The 23,524-nt window shown below is 52.3% G+C and overlaps 2 protein-coding genes across 2 annotated transcripts in view; one reads left to right on the top strand and one right to left on the bottom strand.

Annotated features, from left to right (window-relative positions):
- The first annotated feature begins 829 nt into the window (after positions 1 to 829).
- TGFB3 (transforming growth factor beta 3) lies at positions 830 to 23,194 on the top strand. The gene is made up of 7 exons (XM_019427225.2): positions 830 to 2,304; positions 9,913 to 10,076; positions 10,382 to 10,511; positions 15,742 to 15,849; positions 18,483 to 18,654; positions 20,989 to 21,142; positions 22,021 to 23,194. The coding sequence occupies exons 1-7, from the start codon at positions 1,953 to 1,955 to the stop codon at positions 22,177 to 22,179; spliced, it is 1,239 nt and encodes a 412-aa protein (XP_019282770.1). The 5' UTR covers positions 830 to 1,952; the 3' UTR covers positions 22,180 to 23,194.
- The window catches only part of TTLL5 (tubulin tyrosine ligase like 5), a 299,024-nt gene continuing 287,334 nt past the window's right edge, over positions 11,835 to 23,524 (bottom strand). The window contains exon 35 of the mRNA XM_053889627.1: positions 11,835 to 12,218. Within this exon, the coding sequence (XP_053745602.1) occupies positions 12,145 to 12,218 (74 nt within the window). The 3' untranslated portion in view covers positions 11,835 to 12,144. The remainder of the gene's footprint in view (positions 12,219 to 23,524) is intronic.

Raw genomic sequence — 23,524 nt, 5'->3', positions numbered from 1 at the left:
GAGGGAGGCCGTCCCCGCAGGCTCCGGTCCCGCGGCCCTCGCCCTCCCCCGCGGCCCCTTTTCTCCAGCACCCCCCCTCCAGTTCCTCCCCCCCCCTCCCCCGCCCCCGCCCCCGCCCCAGCCCTGCCCGCCGTCCGGGCCCCGGCCCGCCGCGCTCCTTCACTGGCGGCCTCGCCTCGCCAGAGGGCACCCTCGATCTGCCGGAAAACGCCACCATTTTCAATGGCCCTGGAGCATCTCCAAGCTTCAGCCCGCCGCCCGACTCCAGGCTTGTCAGTGAAGAATCGGGGCCAGGATCGCCGCGGAGCTGAGCCCACCTCCAACCCCGCTCCCCGGCCGGGCGTCGCCCCCCACCCCCGAGGGTGGGCACGGCCGCCCCAGAGCGGGCCCCGCGCGCGCCCCTGCCCCAGTCCCTGCCCCTGCCCCTTGTCCCGCCGGGCGCGGGGGCGGCCCGGGGGCCGGGGGGCCCGGGCCGGAGCGAGAGACGGGCCCCGAGGCGAGAGGACGGACTGACAGCTGGCGAGAGGGCGAAGGAGCTGGGGGAGAAGGAGGGAAGGGATTCGTCGGAGTAACTTTCCAGAAAAACAGTCAACGTGTAGCAGGAGTGACTCCAAGAGGGGAAAAAAAGTTCAGTTACCACGTCGAGCGAGAGGACTCGCAAAGTATTTTTCAAATGGGCTCGGCTTTTCCTGTGCCTGTTTAAAACATTAAAATCGTGCTGCAAAAGAGGCTGCGTGCGCTGGTCCCTCCCTCCCCCACCCGGGCCAGAGACGTCATGGGAGGGAGGTATAAAATTTCAGCAGAGAGAAATAGAGAAAGCAGTGTGTGTGCATGTGTGTGTGAGAGAGGGAGAGGGAGAGGAGCGAGAGGGAGCGAGGGAGAGGGAGAGAGAGAGAGGGAGAAGGAGAGGGAGAAGCAGCAGGGAGAGGAAGGGAGGGAAGCAGAAAGCCAAGGCCAAGGGAATGAGCAAGCGAGGGGAGAGATAGGGGAAGAAGCCTGAGAAAGAAGGAATAACAGCTTTCCGGAGCAGGCGTGCAGTGAACTGGCTTCTATTTTCTCTTTCTTTGCCTTTTTATTTTTTAAAGAGAAGCAGGGAACAGAAGCAATGGCCGAGGGAGAAGACAAGCCGAGGTGCTGGTGACCCTGGGCGTCCAAGTGGATTATTGTTCCTGGGGCCTGTTCTCCCTGCCTTCCAATTGCACATACCCCCACTTCCCAGCCAATGAAGAGGAGAGGCAGCGTGAACAAAGTCATTTAGAAAGCCCCCGAGGAAGTGTAAACAAAAGAGAAAGCATGAATGGTGTGCCCGAGAGACAAGTGTGTCGGGCTGCCCCCACCTTGAGCTGGGCCAGCGTGGCCCAGCCCTGCCTCTCCCCACCTACTCACTGGTGATCTGACTTTTTTTTTTTTTTAAACAATTTTTTTTTTCCTTTTCTTTTCCATTCTCTTTTCTTACCCTCCTTCAGGGCAAGGCAAGGATTTTGATTTTGGGACCCAGCCACGGTCCTTCTGCTCCTTCTTTAAAATACCCACTTTCTCCCCATCGCCAAGCGGCATTTGGCAATATCAGATATCCGCTCTATTTATTTTTACCTAAGGAAAAACTCCAGCTCCCTTCCCACTCCCAGCTGCCTCGCCACCCCTCCCAGCCCTCTGCTTGCCCTCCACCTGGCCTGCTGGGAGTCAGAGCCCAGCAGAACCTGTTTAGACACATGGAGAAGAAACCCAGAGCTACAAGGCACACAGTCGGCTTCTTCGCGCTCAGGGTTGCCAGCGCTTCCTGGAAGTCCTGAAGCTCTCGCAGTGCAGTGAGTTCATGCACCTTCTTGCCAAGCCTCAGTCTTCGGGATCTAGGGAGGCCGCCTGGTTTTCCTCCCTCCTTCTGCACGACTGCTGGGGTCTCCTCCTCGCCAGGCCTCGCAGCCCCCCTGGCCTCTCTCCCCAGCTTGCGCATGAAGATGCACTTGCACAGGGCTCTGGTGGTCCTGGCCCTGCTGAACTTTGCCACGGTCAGCCTCTCTCTGTCCACTTGCACCACCTTGGACTTTGGCCACATCAAGAAGAAGAGGGTGGAAGCCATTAGGGGACAGATCTTGAGCAAGCTCAGGCTCACCAGTCCCCCCGAGCCATCGGTGATGACCCACGTCCCCTACCAGGTCCTGGCCCTTTACAACAGCACCCGGGAGCTGCTGGAGGAGATGCAGGGGGAGAGGGAGGACAGCTGCACTCAGGAAAACACCGAGTCGGAGTACTATGCCAAAGAAATCCATAAATTCGACATGATCCAGGGGCTGGCGGAGCACAGTAAGTCCACGTTCTCGCTGGGGTGTCTGCTCTAGAGGGTCTGAGCAGGAGTGGGGAGTTCCTGGGGAGGGGGGGCCTAGCGGGGGGCCTCACAGCAGGGTGCCCCGGGATCACCCACACCAAGGCTCAGGAGGCGTGATGCACAGTTGGGGCCGGGTGGGTGGCTGGGGAGGGAGACCGGGCCATTGTGGGAAGAGCCGGGGGCTTCTGGGAGGCCAGGCGCCCTGGAGTTGAGTGGCTTGCTGAACTCACATCACATCCTCGACTGATTTTACTTTGGAATTACACCGTGCCGTCCTGTTCACATCTGTGCTCTGGCCCATGTGATGGGATAGGCGACTGCGAGCATACAGATGCCATAGAGGGACAGGGCTGGGTCTCTTGAAAGCCCTTATAGCTCCCTGAGTCTGGAGACCTCGGTCTTCTCCCTTGTTTTCGCCACTCATTGTGACACGTCTTTGGTTTAGTTTTTCCAGTCCTTGGGAAGAAGGGTACACTTGCCCTAGATTAATGTCTGTCAAGCTTTTTGAAGCCCAGGCAAGATCCAGCTGCTTGCTGTCTAGGCCCTTCGGTCTATGCCACACACATGACCCACGTGAGCTGTGAGCGTGGTTGAAAGGCACGCACCCACGTTCACACGTACAAGTGCTTCAGGGTGATGTGTAGTCTGGCTGTGTACAGTAGACAGATTCATGTGCTCAAAATGGGCGTCTTCCAGGCCTGTGGACACGGGGAGAGCAGGGTTGTGGCTCTGGACATGTACATGATTGCTGGCCGCCCTTTTGTGTCTGCGTGTCACGGGAAGAGTGGGTGGGAGGTGTGGCCGTGGGTGCAGAGAGGACATATGTCTGGGAGTGTGTCCTCCCAGGAGGCTCCCGTCTGTGCTGAGAGGCTGGGAGGCTTCTGGGTGAGACGTCTGCGTGTGTGTGTTTGTACACGTGTGGAAGTCATGTGTGTTTACTGAACGGACCTTTAAAAAACCTCAATACAAGAGAGAGAGATTTGGCAGATGTTGAGAAACTGACAGCCCGAGAAGGAGGAATGTGAGCCGCGCTGGGCCAGGGACCCTGGGAGTAGCTCTGTTTGCTTTTCCTACCAGCAGGTGTCCTCACCACCCGGACTACCTCTTCCAGGCCCACCTGGCAGTGGGGAGTGGGAGTGGGAGGGAGCAGGCAGGGTGAGGGGGGTCCGTGGGGGAACTTGGGAAGTTGAAAGGAACCTGGCTGCAGAGGAGGACGAGGAGTAGGTGGCTGGTGGGTGGAGCAGCTCCAGCTGAAGGTGCAAAAGGCCCTACTGGGAGCCGGCCCATGCCAGGTCCAGGAGCCTGTGGTTACTGGCGAGGGGTTCCCGCTCCCGTTTCCTGTGGCCGCCTGGAGCGCCTTGCCTTAGGATGTGGCTACCGTGCGGGGCGGAAGCCGAAGTAAGAGGCAGGGCTAGTGCATCCTGCCCAGGGTCCTCCCGTGGGTCTGGCTCAGCCTCTGCCAGGGGCCCACGGTTCCCAGAGGCACCAGCACCTGGATGGCTGAACCCCCAACCCCCTGGGCAACCACCAAGTCCGGAGATAGTGGCCACGAGGGTGGAAAACTGAGGCCTGCAGGAGAGGTCTGAAGAGAGCCCAGGGTGAGAGAGAAGGGCTCGGACCTTACGATCCGGGTCAGGAGGTGGAGTCCCAGGGAGGAGGGATTCTGAGTCACAAGGGCGCATCCAGCCTGGAATCCAGAGCCGAGAATGAATGGGCCAGATGCATGCGAGGGCATAGGGGTGCCAGTGGATGTGGATTTTGTACAGAGACTCAGGACACAGGTAGCGAGCAGTCTTGGGGAGAACCAGGGCAAGGGCCCACGGACGCTGGGCAGCTCGGCCTGCAGCAGCAGAACCCTAGCAGGTAGGGGCGACCCTCGGGCCACAGAGCCTGGTCAGGCTGGGAGCAAGCCCGGCACAGGGAGCAAGATACTATTTGGGATATTGTGGAGGGGCGAGGGCACAGCGGGACACGGGCGATGCCGTGGAGGCTTGCAGGTGCAAACAGGAAGCAGGCCCAGACTCTCTCTGCAGCTGTTGGAGGTGACACAGAGGCTGAGCAGACGCGGCTTGGGCCCGCCCTGCAGCTGGTCAGGTGCCGAGCCAGCCCCAGAGAGGCAGGCGCAGAAGGCACACTAATTATAAAGGAGGCAGCGGGGCAGATGCTGAGAAGAAGCAGAAGGCCATCCTCAGAGGCTTGGGGTGAGGGAAGCCCGTCCTGAGCTCACTAGGGCTGTGTCCTAGAGTGGCACTGGGTCCGTGGCGGGACCCTAGCAGGGTCTGGGTGCCAGAGCTTCTGGGGGGAAGTGATGAGATCGCATTCGCTTCCACGTTTCATCATTCCCAGCCTGCTCCTGTACCCAGTGGAGGGGCACTTAGAGGGAAGTGACAGCAGGAGCTGGCGTAAGGACATAGGGGAGCCTGGAGAGCAAAGTATGGCAAGGAATCGTTTCCCATGTGCAGGAGAAAGGGCACCACGGTGAGCATAGAGGAGAGGGCCCATCTTCTGGCTCTGCCCTGTCAGAGAGGAACCCCGATTCTCTGCCTTACGGATGAGGACACAGAAACGTGCATCAGTTAAGTAATGTGCCTCAAAGAGCAGGGGCTCTAACCTAGACGTTGTTCTGCCTGCAGAAAGCATGCTGTTAGGCACTAACCCAAGTGTGTAAAATAAACATTTTAAGCCCCACCTTTAACCTCAAGGCTCCAATAGCACTTTGATTTACAACATGAGCAAATCACCTATCGGACCAAGCAGGAGCGGGTAGGAGCTATTTGTAACCCTGGTGGCAGACCGCACAGGGACCATTGGGTGTGTTCTTTCTTAGCTCTGCCTATCGTTATCGCCAGGAGATTGATATCGTCACAGACGTTCTCCCAGATTCAACGGAAGGGCGTTCTTTAACGAAGAGCCTCAAGCTGGTTAAGCAACCACACCAGATGGCATTAGTCAGGTCACCTCTCTGAGCCTCAGTTTTCTCATCTGTAAAGTCAGAGATCATCTCTAAGCTCTCTCGCAGCTGAAGCAATTTTATGCATACATCTGGGATGATTCAACAGCCTCAGCAGTGAAGGCAAGACTCTGGAAATCCTTTTATAATTCACCAGGAGTTGGCTCTGTGGAGGCTGTCTCTGCCCCACGTGGTGGGGAAAGACACAGGCTTTTCCATTCCTTTGTCATCCTTGTTATCAAGATATCACCAGTGTAGGTGTTGTTTTAACTTCTGGCTTGTAATTATCTGTGTCTGGCGGGAGACCCTTGTTTTCATCCAGCAGTGGCTCTTAGACAGCCGGCAAACCCGGAGTTCCTGAGCAAAGAGAAAACTTGATATTTTAGCCTTTCTTTCCTGGATGCTACTTTTGGATTTGGATTTTTCATTCTGAAAATTAAAAGATATTTTGTATCACAAGAACTCATTTGTGTTAAGGGCCAGTGCCCTCTGCACGCTGGGTCAGTGTTTCTCCTAGAAGGGCTAGGTAAATGTAAAAAATGTGGATTCCCAGGCCCAAGCCCACCCTTACAGAATCAGAAGCTGGGCGTGGGGTCCTGGGGAATCTGTATTTCCGAAAAGCAATCTGTATTGATCCTTAAGCTCACTGAGGCTTAAGACTCAGTGAACTGTAGGGCAAAACCTCTCCTTAAGGAGCTGAAAACACAAGTGCCCAGCTGATACGAAGGATCTGGAAGAAAAGCCAACACCATGACGGCGGACCCAGGACACTTGGCCTCAGGGTCGAGGAGAGAATAGGGTGTGCAAGGGGCTGAAGGGGCGGGGGGAGCTGGAAGCGCCCACGCCCTGTTAAAAGAGGGTACCCGCTGCTCAGTCCCTGCTGATTTCTGCATTTAGGAATGTGGGTCCAGCTTGCCTCGACCTTGCCGTTAACCCAGAAGAGCAGAAAATCTGGATCTTTTTGTGAAATTTGCCAACTTGTAACAGGGGCTTAACATGTTGATGGGCTTCTGATTCAAAAATTTTTCAAATGATGCATTGGTCCAACTGCATGTCTAATACGTTTAAAGGTTAACCCGTTTAATGGTGAAATCATTGGAGTGTGGTTTCTCATACTTCTAGAACATCTGGAAGCCATGGTACCCTTTGCAGAGCACTATAAACTGTGGCCCTCAACTCTGGCTACACATCAGAATCATCTGGAGATCTTTAAGAAAGAGAAAGAAAGAAGAAAGAAAGAAAGAAAGAAAGAAAGAAAGAAAGAAAGAAAGAAAGAAAGAGAAAGAAAGGAAAAGAAAAGAAAAAAAGAGAAAAGAAAAGAAAAGAAAAGAAAAGAAAAGAAAAGAAAAGAAAAGAAAAAAGAAAAGGAAAACAACTCCGGACCCACCCACTCCAAGGTAGTCAGCATGTCAGCATCTCTGGCGAGTGGGGCCAGGCATCGTGTATTTTCAAGGCTTTCCAGGTGATCCTAACGTGTAGCCAGAAGAAGCTTGGCCACACTGAAATATGCATGCTGTCATTGGACCCGCAGGGTTTTACATGCAGAAATGATGTATATAAGCAAAGGCACATCTAGGAGCCCCGGTGTCTGAAAACATTTTAAAAGGCATGGTCGAAACACGGTCAGCTGTTTCCACGTTTTTGTGTGAAAACTCTACATGAATATTCTTTGCTTATTTTTCTCTCCTCATAGGAAAAAAGGGGGGGAAAGGGCCTCCACCAATATATGTATTTCTCACGCAGTGGAAAAAGTTGGTCATACTGTAGTTTGAAAGGTGGATCCTCTAGTCCAGCTCCCAATAATACCAGCATCCTGCAGAAGCACGGCTTACCCACAGAACTGAGCGGGGCTTGGCTGTTGCTTAGGCCTAAGTTGGCACTCTGGGCCCACTTCAGGGAAGCCTTCATTTTGTTGGTGAAACTGTGCCTCCACTAGATCTCTCTGGGCCCCCCAACTTCCAGATTCCCCACTTCAATAAAAGAGGTATGGTCCAAAGACCTGGGTTCAAATGCCACCTGTGCTACCCGCTAAATTTCCTGACACTCAATTTTCTCATTTGCAATTTTAAAAATTTGATTTGAAAGAGAGAGGGAGAGAGAGGGAGACAGGAGGATCCAAAGCGGGCTCTGCTCCGACAGCAGGGAGCCCGACGTGGGGCTCGAACTCATGAACATGAGATCGTGACCCGAACCGAGGTCAGGCGCTCCACCGACCGAGCCACCCAGGCGCCGCTCTCATTTGTAACATGGCCAATTTGACTTCTCGTTCTCCTCGAGGATTGTTCGAGGGTCAGATGAGTTAATAAGAGCTCTGTGCAATGTAAGGTGGTGTTATCACAGTTGATTTACAGTCTCATTCCACAAATTACTTAAAACAGCATCATTCTTCAGTGGGTTTAATTGCCAAGATTATATTTACGTTTTCTTTTCTCTCCTAGGCAGTTCTTTTGTAATCCCCGACGATTCTGTCTGAGCTTTACTGATAGGGTCAATTTCCTTGTGTCAACCAAGGAACCGCCCCCCCCCCCCCCTGCCCCAGCGTCCGTTCTACTTCTGCTAGAAACCTGTAGATCCCAGTGATAAAAAATGACCCTTCCACCTCCTTCTCGAAATCTCCTTGAAGTTCCCACCAAGAGGAGTCCGTCGTAGGGAACAGATATCTGATTGATGGGCTGGAAGAAGCAAAGGAGGGATGGTTACAAGGGTGTGCTAAAGACCCTCTTAGCTCATCACTGCCCACGTGTCCTGGCTTCCTGCTGTCTTGACCCGCCTCTGACTCTCCTCACTGGCATGCGCCATCTTCTGTTCCATCTTCTTTTCCACAGCAGTGTGCACGTCGTGTGGACATACGCTTTATGCCCCCTTTCAGCAGCTGCTGGAGGTGCTGTTATAACTGAAGCCACACCGATGACAGGTCCTTCAGGAAACAAGCGTGCGAGTACTTGAGAGGGTGGCCAGTCTGAGGAACCTACCCACGTCCAGAGGGTTTCAAACGGGCAAACTTAAAAATTAAACTGCTCACGCTGGTGCCTCTTTCTGGTTCTTTCTGCAATAATTTAGGGAATAGTTGGCAATATTTGTTCTCTCGAAGCCAGTTATTAAGCAGGGCTTCATTAGCCGGCATTCACACATTTGTTTTCCTAACATCTGTTCCATTAATTTTCTAAGAACCAGTGTCAGGCCCACCAGATGGCAATTTCCAGAAACACTCGCTCATCCTTTCCTCAAGATCAGTAGCGCATTTGCTTGTTTCCAAGCCTCTGATCCTTCCCGCCTTGTCCGTGACTTCCTACACCACCCCTCGGGGTGATTATGAGCTCATTCCAGCCATGTCCATTATGTGTGGAATCTGGGTCTATGAGCTTGAATTTCAAGTTCTGGCTATTATTACCGTTTGGGTAGAAAGTTTTTCTCTGGGTGTTAATGCTGCTCCGACCTTGAGGTTGTAAAGCGTGCAGGAGAAGAGACAGGATCTTTCTCTTCTCTTCATCTGGCTCCGAGGTGTGGGGAAAGAGCATCTGCTGCCTCGTGTCTTCTGGACAGGGACGGAGAGGCCAGCACGGTGACAGAGGCTGGCAGAGCACGTGCTGTCAAAGTCAGAAGTCCTTAGAAAGGAGTCAGTGGGGATGGCCCAGCTCTGTCTGAAGAAACATCTGTGGGTCTGCCAGACTTGAGATGTGGGCTCTTTGCCATACCGATGCTGCCTCATTGGGTCTAAAACACAGTGTTAATTAAGTCACTGCACTGCTCTTCTAACACCTTCCATGGCTCCCTACTGCTAACGCGATAAAATGCAGCCTCTCGGGCTGATACTTCAGCCTCCCTAGCCTGCCGTGCTGACCTTGTCTCGCGGGCCCTCCCCTGGCTGCTTCCTCTTACTCACATCTCCTCCTGTCCCTGCTTTGTTTCCAGCAGTCCTTCATGGAAAATCCCTTCCTCTCCATCCTCAAACCCTTTCCTCCTGCAGGACCCAGATCACATGGTACCTCTTCCATCAGGTGCTCCCTGCTGTCTCCCTACTCTGGTCCCTCCCAACTCCTGGGCTTCTCCAAAGGCCCTCAACACTTTTCCGCTCGTCCCATTATATGGGCCCTTGTATTAAGATCCTCCCCCCCACCCCGACATGACTCTCCTTGAAGGCAGGGGCACGTCTGTTCATTTTTGCTTCCCAGTGTCAGCGCTGCGCTTGGCACATAGTATGTGCTCAGTGCACGAGTAATACATGAATGAACGCCCAAAGGAGCGAACACATGCATGGGGCAGGTAGCTGTGAGATGGTTAAACCGCCAGGGGGTTTGCTGAGATCTTTTGAGGACGTGTGTTTTCTAAAAGAGTAGCCAAGCAGGCTGGAGAGCCTGCCACAGTTGGGATATCGAGGCTGTGGGAGGAGTGGCGATTGCCTTTGACCGGCCAGTCATTAGTGCCGGTCCCGGGACTCGCGGGGCTCCTTGCTCCTGACTCGGGCCTTCACCAAGATCTTCCTCCCATCTCCGCCTTCAGGCCTGGGGCCTCACGCCTCTAGGGAGGTCATGGGTGGGACCCTGGCCACCTGGCGGGTGTCTGTGGGCCGCACACTGCTCCTGCGGGGTCTCACTCACACACTTACTGCACCTCTCCTGCTTGCTTGATCTCCTAGATGAGCTGGCCGTCTGCCCCAAAGGGATCACCTCCAAGGTCTTCCGCTTCAATGTGTCCTCAGTGGAGAAAAATGGAACCAACCTGTTCCGAGCGGAATTCCGGGTCTTGCGGGTGCCCAACCCCAGCTCTAAGCGCAGTGAGCAGAGGATCGAGCTCTTCCAGGTGAGCCCCTCCCAGAACAGAAGCCACACGGACAGGGACGGATGGGGAAAGCAGGCTCCCCTGCCCCTGCAGGCCTCTGCTCTGTGCGCAGTTCAGAAGGCCTGGGTGCGAATCCTACCTTCTTGGAGTCTTGCTTTCTGTACGTGCGTCTGTCGCTGAGAGGATTAAGCATTAGCTAAGCGTTTGAAGGAGCGTTCGGGAATTTTCAGTTTCCTGTTGCTCCCCTCACGTGCCCCTCTGCATTGTGACATGTGCTGCCGTCCTTGTCCCGGCCTGGGCCGCTTACTCCTTTCTCCGCCCTCTAGATACTCCGGCCCGATGAGCACATCGCCAAACAGCGCTATATCGGTGGCAAAAATCTGCCCACACGGGGCACCGCCGAATGGCTGTCTTTCGACGTCACTGACACCGTGCGGGAATGGCTCTTGCGAAGAGGTAGGTTGACTCTTAGCCTGAGCATTTGGGAAGGATCCCTCAGGTCCCTTGGTCATTTCCAAAACAAAAGGAAGAGGACAAAACCAGAAGAGTCGCAGATCTGGGTTCGAATGCTAGCTCTGCCATTGATTCGCTGTGTTCTTCATCTGTTCACGCAACCGATACTTACGAAGAAAATTAAGTATGGCTTACTGCGGATGCAGCCGGGAACAAGGCCGGTGAGGTCCTTATCCCATCGGGCTTCTTTCCTCGTGAGAGAGACACACACTACACAAGGCAACATATCGATGAATAGGAATCTCAGTGATGAGTGCCATGAAACATAGAGGGCACTGTGATGATGACAGGGCGCAGTCTGACATGAGATGCTCAGGGAGGGTCTCTGTGACAAGGAGTGTGTGCACCGAGGCCTGAGTGATGAAAAGGTTTCAATAGGGATATGCTGGGCGAAGGAGGTAGTGAGGCCCAGGCCCCCGAGCAGGAGCAGGCTTGGTTTGTTCTGGCAGCACACGGACTGATGTGGCTGGAACGGAGTGAGCTGGGGGGCCAGAGGTCGCCGGAGCCATTTAATTTGGGACCTGTGAGGCCATGGTCAGGTTTTAGGACTCATTCCACATGTGGTGAGAAGCCCTGGAGTATTCCAAGCAGGGCTGGGATGTGGACTGAGGTGATTTTATATCTTTTCCATCTTTAAAAGGTCCCTCTGTTTGCCATGAAGTCAAAGGAAGGAGTAGGAAAACCAGTTTGGGGGGTGCCTGGGTGGCTCGGTCAGTTAAGCGGCTGACTTCGGCTCAGGTCGTGATCTCACGATTCGTGAGTTTGAGCCCCGCATCGGGCTCGCTGCTGTCAGCGCAGAGCCTGCTTCAGATCCTCCGTCTCCCTCTCTCTGCCCCTCCCCTCCGCGCATGCTCTCTCTCAAAAATAATAAACAAAACGACCATGTAGGGGCCCCTGCAGCAGCCCGGATGAGGGCAAAAGGGGCTTTGGCTAGGGTGGTGGCCGTGGGCGTGGAGAGGATACAGATTTGTCGTATATTTTGGGCGGGCTGGTGAGGCATGGGGTGTGAAGACAGGAGAACGCCTTCTCTGATTGTGGACGGAACCCCCCGGGTGGCTAACACTGACACGGGGAAGGCGGGGAGAAGAGCAGATACGGGGGCAGGTTCTGCTGGGGCCAACTAAGCTCGAAAAGCGTGGTAGTCATCCAAGGAGAGCTGTCCCATCACCGTATCAAACTTCACCCATCCCAAATTTCTCACCCACTTGCTGTGTTCCCTCACCTGGAAAATCAGGTACTGGTCCCTTCCCTGCATGCCTCACGGGCTGTGTTAAGGATACAATGTATTTGAGAGAACCTCATGGCTTTCAGCCTGTTACACAAGAGTGAGTTTTCATTAGGTCAGACGAGGACACTGGGGCCCAGAGAGGTTAAGTGACTTGACCAGGGTTATCCAGCCTGGATCAGAACCAGAGTGTCCTGACTGGCAGTTGTGGTGCCTCGTAACATCACGCTGTGCTGTTTCTCCCCTTCTTTACCTGGTGGTACTGTCTGGATGATGCTCAGTGGGGAGCAGGTGCCTACGGCGGGCTCGTCTGTTCCTTCTCCCCCTCTTGCCAAGAGTTTCCTTCCATCATCACTGCCACAGAGGCACAGTCCATCCACGTCCTGATGTCCAGCGTCCCTGGAGCTGGTGGGTCCTTCCCTGTACTTGATGTTTTGGGAAACCAGGGGTTAACGCCCTAAGGCTCGGCCTACGTAATGTTGTAAATTAAATAATGGCCCGCAGTTTTGTTTTGTTTTGTTTTGTTTTTTAAGTCAGGAGATTTCACATAAAACCTGGACTTCTGGATTTTCTAGAAAAGTGGGAAGATTTCCTGGTAACGATCCATGGGAGAGGAGTAGTGGCCACCTCTTGAGGTGGGGCACACATTCTTCACACCCCTGTAGGCCCTCCCGGTCCCCACTGTTCCCCCCCGCCCCCCGAGTGAGGCCGGCAGTCCCCATTAAGCATGATACGCTGGCTATCTTCGCTCACTTATGTCACCTGCCTGGGCTCCGTAGGCGTCTGAATTTGTAGGTCCTCATCGAAGGGGCATCACCTGATGGCTGAGCTGGCTGATCGCGGGCTGGAGGTCCTGCCTCACCCCCAGGGGTACCTGGGAGCTCCATCCTATCTCTCCTACTGAGCACAAAGCCAGAAGCCTAGGAGCACCCACGGGACAGGGATCTGCCCTGGGCAGCACAGTTGGGAATTCTGACTCAGACGGCACTCCACCTAGAGCCTGACATGGCTGCAGAAAGGAGAGGCCGGGGAAATTAATCTCTTAGCTTCCCTGTCTGATTTTGATCAGCTCCACCTGGATTTCTTTGAAGCCCTGGGCACTTGAAGGAGTTCTTATTTTCCCAGCTGCAGAGCTCAATGAGAAGTTTGCGCGGAGAATGATTTCCATCCTCCTTGAGACATCAAAAAGATAATTTCGTAATAAAACCTGTGGGTCCCCCACCCACCATCCCCACTGCTGCCAATTCTGAGGTTAGGCCTTCATTGGAACCTTCAGTTCCCACTTAGGCAGATGCTTCCCGCCCCTCGTACAGGGGAATCACACACAGACCTTTACTTATGCAGAGCTCAGGAGTCTTTTCAGAGTTCGTGGCCCCAAACAAGGCAGCAGATGGACTCCAAATGGAACAACTGGTGGTGCGGACTGATGAGGAAGCCAAGTCACATATAGGGTCTTGTATTCATTCAGCCAACAACCGAGAGCCTACCGTGCGCTAGGTTCTTCCCAGGCTGCCTTCTAGGTCCCGGAGCCGGCTGGAGCCCTATCCAGAGTTAGGGGCCTGGGTCCTCAGACCCTTGGGCTATTTATTGCTCTACAAGGTCCTGGTGCAGAGTCAGGCATCCCCCAGCAGCCCTGTCGGGGAGCACAGCCAGCCTCATAGCTTAGGATGGGGGCAGGTGGGGGGCGGATGCTGGAAAAACACAGGCATCTTCCTTTGGTAGTCTCTATTGCCCCACTTTTTATCCCTCCTTGTCTCAAACAATTAGGATGGTTCCAGCATCAGGTGATGGCATCTTGGCTCTAGTGCTTACTGCTTGGGCATCTTGGGCAAGCCATTTAATTTCTCTAAGCCTCAGGGTCCTCATCTATGTAATGGGGGGTAGTAGTAGTCTCTACTTTGTAGGATTATTTTAAAGATTGAATGAATTAACGCATGTAAAGTCTTAAAGCGGCGTTTGACATAGAATGCCCAACAAATGTTGGTAATTGTTATCATCACGGTGAGTTTTCTACACAGACAGAGCCTGTTGGCCAAGCCAGGCCACCATCTCTGACACTAAGACCTAACTATCCCCACACATCTGTCTGCACCTTGACTTTCTAATTCACAGAATCACAGAACTCGTCCACTCCAGGTCTCTCTTGGCCTTGGCCCCTTCTGAGTACTAGGAAATACACTCTGTATCCCATTTCAACCTCCCTAGCTCCTTCCCTCAATGGCCTTAAACCAGGAAGAAAACACAGCTACGGCTCCGTCTCTGTTCACTCCCTGTTCTCTGGCTGGGCCTCAGCTTCCTTGTTATATTAGTCCCATCCCTCCCACCAGAGCTAACCTTCTGGAATAGAAGTCTTCAAGCTCAGCAAGGGTCAGTATGTCCTAGAGGCTGCCCTGGCTTGGAGCAGGACAGATGAGACTGGGTTCTGGAGTTTATGGAAAAAGGGATCCAGGCCTGCCTAACAGTGACCAGAACCTCTGAAGTTGGGCCATTCTGTGCATGAGAAGGGTGCTGAGCTGGTTTGGGCTCTGGGGTTTTCCCTGGTGACACCAGATATCGGGAAGACCACAGGTTGGTCCCAAGGCTGGATGCTCACACAGAACTGCTGCCCCCCTACAGCTCGGGATGCAGTAAATCAATCAGCTTGCTGAGATGCTGACCCTGAATGCAGAAGGGTCCATTCCTCATGACCTTTCCTACACCACAGCTTGCTGCTGTCTCCGGGTTAACAGAACTTCCCTAGTTGAGTCTTACCCTGCAGAACTGATATGACACCGATCCTTCCTGGTTTCCCTGCACAGAATTCCTGGATCCAGTTCAAATGTTTTGAACTCTTTTTATTCTTCCTTTTTTTCCCCCCTCCACTTTACCCAACCCCTTTTACTAATTTCCTTGATTCCCCAATTTTAGTAACCAAAACACCTCGATCCCACAACTAATAGGAGTAAGGGCTACAGCTGGTAGTCTTACACCGAGTTTCAGTCCACAAACCCTGGCACCTCCAGATTTCCTCCTGCTGGTTCTCTCTGAGCTCATATCATCTGGGCCGTTGGCCTTGGCCATTGGCCATCTTCTGTGGCCTGTGCTCTGATTTCACAATTGTCTTCCTGAGCTGTTCGTTTTCCCTCAGCGAGCCATCCACATCTCCAGCTTCGCTGTTAAGCGAACAAGGATTCCCAGAGAAGAAACGTCCAAGTAACTTTGACCCAGTTATGTCCTTATCCCTTCAAGAAAATATGGCCAAGGGTAACTGTGATTTTCATCTTATCTCCTCTGGAATCTACCAGTCCATTTACACCCACAATCATGGCCCTGGTAGAAAGGCTGGCGTCTTCTACCTAGACTGATACCGCTGCTTGTGCGCAGGTGACCTTGCCTCTAGCGTTGCTTCCTGACTTAATCCTATGGCCCAGACTGTCCCATCTTCCTCCCGTCTGGTGGACTTTGTGGCCTTTTGAATCACTGCCTCTCTGCTCTAAAGTTCTTCAGCGAGCCTCTTTCCCTGGCCTCTCCTAGTCCCCCTGCCTCTTACTTTATCTTTCCTCAGTAGGTTGGCTCGAATATCCCCTCTTGCAACAAACACCTAGGGGGTGTGATGGCTGTTTTTCTTCCTCTTATGTCCTCATTCTTCCCCCCCAAGGAGGTGGGTGACAGTTTTTCCCACTACCATCCTTTGAAAATAGATGACCTTGAAAATTCTCCTTCCCATTAATTTCCCTTTATGCCTTTATTTGGTTGTTCCTGACATAACAGAAACACGTGCAGTGCGGCAACGCATGTGTGGAGGTCCACTGTAGCTTTCGCAGCACTTTCTGTCCTCGGGGACCCTCGGTATTACTCAGCTCCCGTGACTGCCTGTGGGAGCAGAGCCCTGGCCTGCAGGCACGGTGATGGGCACACTTCCGCATCACATAAAGAATTTTCTCGCTGACTCCGTGTCTTATTTTGCAGAGTCCAACTTAGGTCTGGAAATCAGCATTCACTGTCCGTGTCACACATTTCAGCCCAATGGAGACATCTTGGAAAACATTCATGAGGTGATGGAAATCAAATTCAAAGGTAACAAAATGGATGTGTATAGTGGGGGTGGGGGCAGTTGATGAGATGGGATAGAACAGGAGACGCCTACCAGGCCCCAAGAGAAGCAACCAAGCTCCCTCACAGAGATGGCCAACTGTTTGGTACTTGAGTAATTCTGCTTTGCCCCAAAGACAACGGGCGTGACTTTCAGTTTATAGATAGAAGATGTTAACATCTGGAAGACAGTAGTACATTGGGAAGAGGGGTATAGTCATGGATGCCAACGGGTCCGCCTCTCTGAGTTCAGTCAGTAAAATGGAGCTGAGAATGCTTCTTTCATAGGGTTATCACACAAATTAAACGAGATAACAAATGTCAAACCCAGTACCGCAAACACTCAACAAATCGCTGTTGTCTTTCCCTTCCCTAAAAGAAATGAACTGTGGTGATCTGACTACTGAACTTTCCAGATGTTACAGAGACACCCTGATTCCCACCCAGAAGTCATCTGGGTGTGAATGATCGCTTTGGGGCTCAGGGTGTTTGTATTGAGATAGAGAAATAGTTAAGAGTCTTCTGTGGACTTCCAATATGTTTCTAAGGCGTGCAATCTGTGGACAATCTCTGGATGTCAGCGAAGTTCTCTTTTCCTTTCATAGTCCCATTTTGGATAATTGAGGCTTGCCTGAAGCCAGGTGGTTCCTCAAGGTCAAACCAACCAAGCCAGAGCCTGAGATCAGAGTCTTGTCTGGGAAAAGGTGCAGGCCTCTCTTGGCTCCCAGCCCTGGGCTTTTACCCTTCATGGGCTCTATTTCAGAGCCTACTTTTATTATTTTTTATTTTTTACAGTTTATTTTGAGGGGGGGGGGGGGAGACAGAGAGAGAGGGGCAGAGAGAGAATCCCAAGCAGGCTCCGTGCTTTGCATGGAGTCTGATGCAGGGTTGGATCTCATGACCGGGAGATCATGACCTGAGCTTCTGAAACAAGAGTTGGACTTTTAACCGACTGAGCCGCCCATGTGCCGCAGAAAAGGGAATTTTATTTTTTACTAAAAAAATTTTGTTTATAATTTATTGTCAAGTTAGCTAACATACAGTGTATAAAGTGTGCTCTTGGCTTCGGGAGTAGATTCCCATGATTCATCGCTTACATACAACAACCCAGTGCCCATCCCAACAAGCACCCTCCTCAAGGCCCATCACCCATTTTCCCCTCTCCTCCATCCCCCTATCCACCTTCAATTTGTTCTCTGTATTTAAGAGTCTCTTGTGGTTTTCCTCCCTCCCTGTTTGAAACTACTTTCTCCCCTTCCCTTCCCCTATGGTCTTCTGTTAAGTTTCTGAAGTTCCACATATGAGTGAAAAGATCCGATCTCTGTCTTTCTCTGACTGACTTACTTCACTTAGCACAATACCCTCCAGTTCCGTCCACGTTGTTGCAAATGGCAGGATTTCATTCTTTCTCGTCGCCAAGTAGTATTCCATTGTACAGATATACCACATCTTCTTTATCCATTCATCACTTGATGGACATTTGGGTCCTTCCATAACTTTGGCTATTGTTGAAAGTGCTGCTATAAACACTGGGGTCCATGTGCCCCTATGGATCAGCACTCCTGTGTCCTTTGGATAAATTCCTAGTAGTGCTATTGCTGGGTCTTAGGGTAGTTCCATTTTTAATTTTTTGAGGAACCTTCACACTGTTTTCCAGAGCGGCTGCAACCAGTTTGCATTCCCACCAACAGTGCAAGAGGGTTCCCACTTCTCCACATCCTCGCCAGCATCTGTTGTTTCCTGAGTCATTAATTTTAGCCACTCTGACCGGTGTGAGGTGGTTTCTCAATGTGGACAAAAGGGAATTTTAGATCCAGGCCTCCCATTCTTCTTATGGTCCTAGTGCCCCTTTGTGGGGTCCAGGGTCCCTTCCGTCACCGTGTAAATTAAGCTCCTCGTGTTCCTGTCCTTGGTGGAGATGAACAGCTGGCAGCTGCCTGTCACAAAATGGATCTCCTTTTAGTTGAGACTAATTCAGTCCTCAGTCTTCTCCTTTTTAGATGAAATAGCAGGTCCCCCCAGCCTGAGAGTTTATTTGCTAATCTGTGTGTCATATACTTCATTATCTCACCTGAGCGTGATAGTGAGAACTCTGTGAAGCGACTAGTGCACGTGCAAGTTTAACGATGATTCAGTCTCATTCCTCTGGCTCCCGTTAAAGCTACCTTCAACGGAGACACCTTACCTTATGGGTAGGACTTCTGTGCGGTCTTGACCGATTCAGATGATAAGAGGAAACTCACACCCCAAGATTCTAAGTCTCAGAATCTACACCGACAGCACAAAGCAATGTGTCTGGGATTCTCTACGGAAGCTTCATGGATCCCTGAGATACCAGGAAGCCTCTTGGAAGGGCTGTCTGCATTCTGAAAGATTTACACACAGGAGTCATGAGGGGATCCGACCACGGGTGTCTTGGGAGTTCCTGTGCGACCAGCCCCTCCACCCGGTCCTCCCCTTCCTGCAGCTGGATGTTAGCATGAAGCCGTGCTTCTCCCAACACCTTCCGCAGAGATTGCACTGCCCCTCCTCCGGGGCGGAGATGGGATGGGGTGAGAACACAGCCTCCACTCTGCCTTCCTTAGACAGGAGACTGTCATCCTGTTTCCCTTCTGCAGGTGTGGACAGCGAGGATGATCATGGCCGTGGGGATCTCGGGCGCCTCAAGAAGCAGAAGGACCACCACAACCCTCACCTCATCCTCATGATGATTCCCCCGCACCGGCTGGACAACCCGGGCCAGGGCGGGCAGAGGAAGAAGCGGGCCCTGGACACCAACTACTGCTTCCGGTGAGCTGGGGCCCTCTCACGACCCGGGACTCCTGAGACGTTTACGGTGCACCTGCTGTGGCTCAGTCCCTAGGCTTAAGCGGTGCTAACCCGGGGGTCCTGGATGCGATTCACAAACCCTCTTACAGAGGTGTTCTTGTTTTTCTGGGAGCCCTACTGTTTCTCCACAGCCCAGCTCTGTGAGGGCCCAGGTGAAGGAAATGAGGAGAGTGTGGTTCAGACAGTTTGGATCGGAGATACCTGGCCAAAGCATCCCCGCAGTTTTTGTGTTTTAAAGGACTTGTAGGGGGTGTTTGTGCATGGGGGAGATGAGTGGAGAACTTCCCACGAAAGAAGTGCTCTGTTCCCTATGAGCTGCTCAAGGATGCTCCTGGGTGAGGGGAGTAGGGCAGCCTCCCCTTTCCGGGGGAATTTGAGCTGGAGAAATTAATGAACTAACTCAGAAGGACTACGTAGCCCCTGGGAAGAGAGGAAAAGAAAGAGCTTCTTCTCTGATCTAGTTTAGCTCTTCATTCATAAGGGAGGGGATGATAAAGCACACACAGCAATTACTGAAAGGTAGAAAATGCCCACATCCATGAGAAGGTCTGAAAGATCGAGTGCCTGAAGAATTTGGAGCAAGAAGTTGTGGATGCAGGAAAGGCTTCGGAAGGGTGTGGAATTTGAGCCTCCGTGGGTGAGTGAGGCTTGGACCTGTAGGGATATGGGCGGAGGAAGGAAGGAGCACGCATGGGTCAGTCTGGCTGGAGAGGGGGATGCCTGAATGGAGCTGGGGGAGAATGAATTAGGAAATTTTTCAGATCTACGACCACGTCTTACGAGGAACAACTGAGTGAACTCAGGCTGTTGAGCTTGAAGGTGTAACAGAAGCAGTGACGTTGCGCCGACTGTCTGAAGGCTGGCGTGTAGATTTGTTCTGTGTGGCTCTTAATCAGTTAGGAATGGATGCTCTTGGCTGCAAGTAACAGTGGCCTAAACCCCAAAGGATTTCTTGTTCACAATAGGCCCACAGCAGCAGGCTCAGGGCTGGGCTGGCTGCCTAATTATGCCATCGGGAATATGGGCTTTCTCTCTCTGCAGGCCACCACGATTACTATGTTGGTTTGCTTTTCATCTTCTTGTTTATGGTTGCAGGGAGTGCTAAAGCTCCAGGTATCTTGTCCAGGCTCAAGACAAGAAAGAAGGGGGAAGAGGCAGAGCCAGAAGCTCTCCTCTCCCATCTGTGACTTTTATAAAGAATCAAAATGTTTTTGCCAGAATTTGCCCTTACCCTCTGCATACTTCTCCTTATGTCTGATTGGTCATTGCAGGGTCACATGACCACCCCTACCTGCAAGAGAGGCCAGGAAAATGGTGCTCTCGACTCTTGTGATGGGAGGAGGCAAGGGAGAAGGGAGGTAGGGATGGCTACTGAATAGATAACCAAGAGTGTCTGCCATGGTTCACCCTCGGAACCCACAAGAAGCCAGATTTTGGAAGTGGTAAGTCTTAAGTCTCAGCAGACATTGAAGAACAGGCTAGATGCCCACTTGGCAAGAGTTACTGCCAAATGGATTTCTGCAGGGAACAGAATTGAAATGGCCTGATAATCGCACTTGGGGTGAATCATGAGTCTAATGGAAGGATACCCTTCATTTTTTTTTTTTTTAATTTTTTTTTCAATGTTTTTTATTGATTTTTGGGACAGAGAGAGACAGAGCATGAATGGGGGAGGGGCAGAGAGAGAGGGAGACACAGAATCGGAAACAGGCTCCAGGCTCCGAGCCATCAGCCCAGAGCCCGACGTGGGGCTCGAACTCACGGACCGCGAGATCGTGACCTGGCTGAAGTCGGACGCTTAACCGACTGCGCCACCCAGGCGCCCCTACCCTTCATTTTTTATGTCATGGCCCCTGGGTTTAGTCTGAGCAGTCTCAGGTTGTATGTGAGCGGCATGAGCTTAGAGTTCACGTCTGGTTGGGTGCACATTAGGAAGGGAACAATGACACCAACCTCAAGAAAACTGAGCTGGCTAAGAGCATTCAGTGCTTGGTTCTATGTGAAGCAGTTTAAGGCTCTGCTTTGATCCATCGTGAAAAAGGGCGCAGGTCCACTTTTGCCTTTTTTCTCTTCCTCATGCATCATCTGTATCTGCCTGTTGTGTCCTTGGGACCAAGAAAATGCCTTTATGGTATATACTGCTCAATGCACTTGAACCTGGGATTCCATCGATTAGGACCACCTCTTAGGATGACCTGGAAGGACTCCAGGTACAAATACGAGGGCCGTTGGTGAAGTTCTTTCATATGGGTGGTTTCCTTTAGGTTGATTGTCTCTAAATGTTTTTCGTTGTAGCAATTTGGAGGAGAACTGCTGTGTGCGCCCTCTCTACATTGACTTCCGACAAGATCTGGGCTGGAAATGGGTCCACGAACCTAAGGGCTACTATGCCAACTTCTGCTCAGGCCCCTGCCCCTACCTCCGCAGTGCGGACACAACCCACAGCACGGTACGGGGCGGGGCTCATGCCAGGCGGGGCGCTGGGGCGGAGCCGCCCGGCCACTGGTTCAACTGAATGCGTGAAGGACTGAATGTGGAATGAGCGAATGATGATCCAGGGCGAGTAAAATCCCTTTGTGAAGGTTCTGACCTTGGCACCCTGGCCCGACTCTACTTCGTCACATTGTGCCCTTTAAAATTTCTTCCATGGTTTCCACCAGACGTTAAAATTTGTTCTAAAGCTCTTGTACCATTCTGGAAATTAACGGTCACACCCCACCCTGTATGTCAAAGATGTCTGCACACAGCTAGCGGGGAGTGTGGGGGAAAAGAGGCTTCTACCATCCGTTCAAACGCTCTGATAATTCCAGCCTCTTGGATGCAGAAAAGTTACTTTGAAAGATAATGCAAAGCACACAGAAGAAGCTAATATGCAACAGTGGGAAGAGAAAGGGAGAAACTAGCTGCTGGCCTTTCTTTCCCTCAAGGGGAATCAAAGCTAGGGCAGTAATTTGTGGAACGTGTTTCCCGATAGCTCATGATTACTGCATCCGGTCTGGGGCCCCACACTCTGGTGCTTACTGAATGGCCCAAAGCGGCGTTTAGTGAGATCACTTCTCACCAAAGTGGCCAGTCGCAGCTAGGAACACCGATATAGGAGCGTTTCTTAACAGCAAAGAAAATCTCATTATCCCGTCAAAGTCGCCCGATAATTGTTACAAGCTTAACCTGATAATGCTCAAACCGGTACAGATGTTCCCCCAAACCGAAATAGCCTGGCTGGCCAGTCTACCGCTCGCCCCGTCTCTGGAGCGGCCCCCAGAACTGGCGGAGGGCTCTCGGCCCGGGGCCTGGCTTGCCAACCTCTAAATGACGTGTCCTCCCCAGGTGCTGGGACTGTACAACACCCTGAATCCCGAAGCCTCTGCCTCACCTTGCTGTGTGCCCCAGGACTTGGAGCCCCTGACCATCCTGTACTATGTCGGGAGGACCCCCAAGGTGGAACAGCTCTCTAACATGGTGGTCAAGTCCTGTAAGTGTAGCTGAGAGCCCGCCTGCGACAGAGAGAGAGGAAAGAGAACCGCCACTGCCTGACTGCCTGCTCCTCGGGAAACACAAAAGCAACACTCCTCACCTAGAGGCCTGGAGCCCGCAACCTTCAGCTCCAGGCAAATGGCTGAGACGGATGTTCCCTTTTGGGACATTTCTCCTTCTTGCTGGCTCTGAGAATCACTGTGGTAAAGAAAGTGTGGGTTTGGTTAGGGGAAGGCCCAACTCTTCAGAATACACAGATTTTCTGTGACCTAGACAGACGTGGTGGGGACGGAGGAAGAGGGATGGCGAGTCGGCACCTGACACATGGTGTGGCAATGGATCTGGGAAACCCTAGGGAGGAGGAAGGGCAGAGAACGGCCGGGACAGGGCCAGGCTGGAAGACGCTTCTGAGGTCAGATTGGCTCATCGCTGCCCCACATCTGCTCTAGGGAGCCTGGATCACTTTAGACAAGGCAAGCATTTTCCTTCAGGCAGGTTACCTAGACAGTGTCCCAGATTTGTAGCTCATACTCCCTGGGATTAAGGATGAATCTGCTTTTTGCAAATGGTCCTCTCGACATCAGTCAGCACCGAGGGTCATTACAGGGAGAAAATCCAGGTAATGTCGTTCCCGGGCCATCAACTGGATTGGGCCGTATGGACACGCCGAACTCAGAAGCGGAGGGTGGGATGAACGCTCTCCTGCCCGCCCTCTGGGCCCCTCCTCTCGCCTTCTTCCTCGACCGTATTTCCCCTTGGACATCTGGCTAGACACCGTCCAGGTCAGGGTGCACGTATCTGGATTATGGTCTGTGCAGTCTTGGGGCATTATGGGTTCCCCTCTATCCCCCAAGACCCTGTGTTCATCTGATGTTCCTGGAAGCAGGTGCTAGAACGGGTGAGGCATGCGGGGAAGCAGCAAATGTGCCACACGACTTGGCCCCAGACACATAGACTGAGGTATAAAGACAAATACAAATATTACTCTCAAAATCTTTGTATAAATAAATATTTTTGGGGAATCTTGGATCATTTCCATCTTCTGGAAGATTGTTTCTAGAACAGTAAAAAGCCTTTTCTAAGGTGGAAGTCTGACTGGATGAATATCCTTAATCACTCTTTTCTTAATTCCCTGTTCATATCCACTAACTAGAGGGAACGGGAGCCCGGGGCAGGGAATCTCGAGCACACTGCTTAGTGTGAGTCCCCTGGACACCGGTAAACTGCACTGCCTCTGCCATCGGAGGGAGAAGACTCAACTGTCATTGGTGTTCCTTCCTTTCCTTCTGGTGAAGTAGTTTGCTCTCAGACACACACAGAGGCAGTGGCAGTGGCTCAGATGGGCAGAAAGTGTAAC

The sequence above is a fragment of the Panthera pardus genome, unplaced genomic scaffold, assembly GCF_024362965.1.
Source record: "Panthera pardus isolate Hobbes unplaced genomic scaffold, ASM2436296v1 HiC_scaffold_24, whole genome shotgun sequence".
NCBI lineage: Eukaryota > Metazoa > Chordata > Mammalia > Carnivora > Felidae > Panthera > Panthera pardus.
The sequence above is the reverse complement of the archived record's forward strand: the minus strand, read 5'-3'. Positions and strand labels throughout refer to the sequence as shown.

Bases quoted from the DNA above. Each gene is read 5' to 3' on its own strand.
- TGFB3 (XM_019427225.2), top strand. From the start codon at position 1,953: ATGAAGATGCACTTGCACAGGGCTCTGGTGGTCCTGGCCCTGCTGAAC. The intron at 2,305-9,912 runs GTAAGTCCACGT...TTGATCTCCTAG, and splicing joins CCAGGGGCTGGCGGAGCACA to ATGAGCTGGCCGTCTGCCCC. The intron at 15,850-18,482 runs GTAACAAAATGG...TCCCTTCTGCAG, and splicing joins GATGGAAATCAAATTCAAAG to GTGTGGACAGCGAGGATGAT.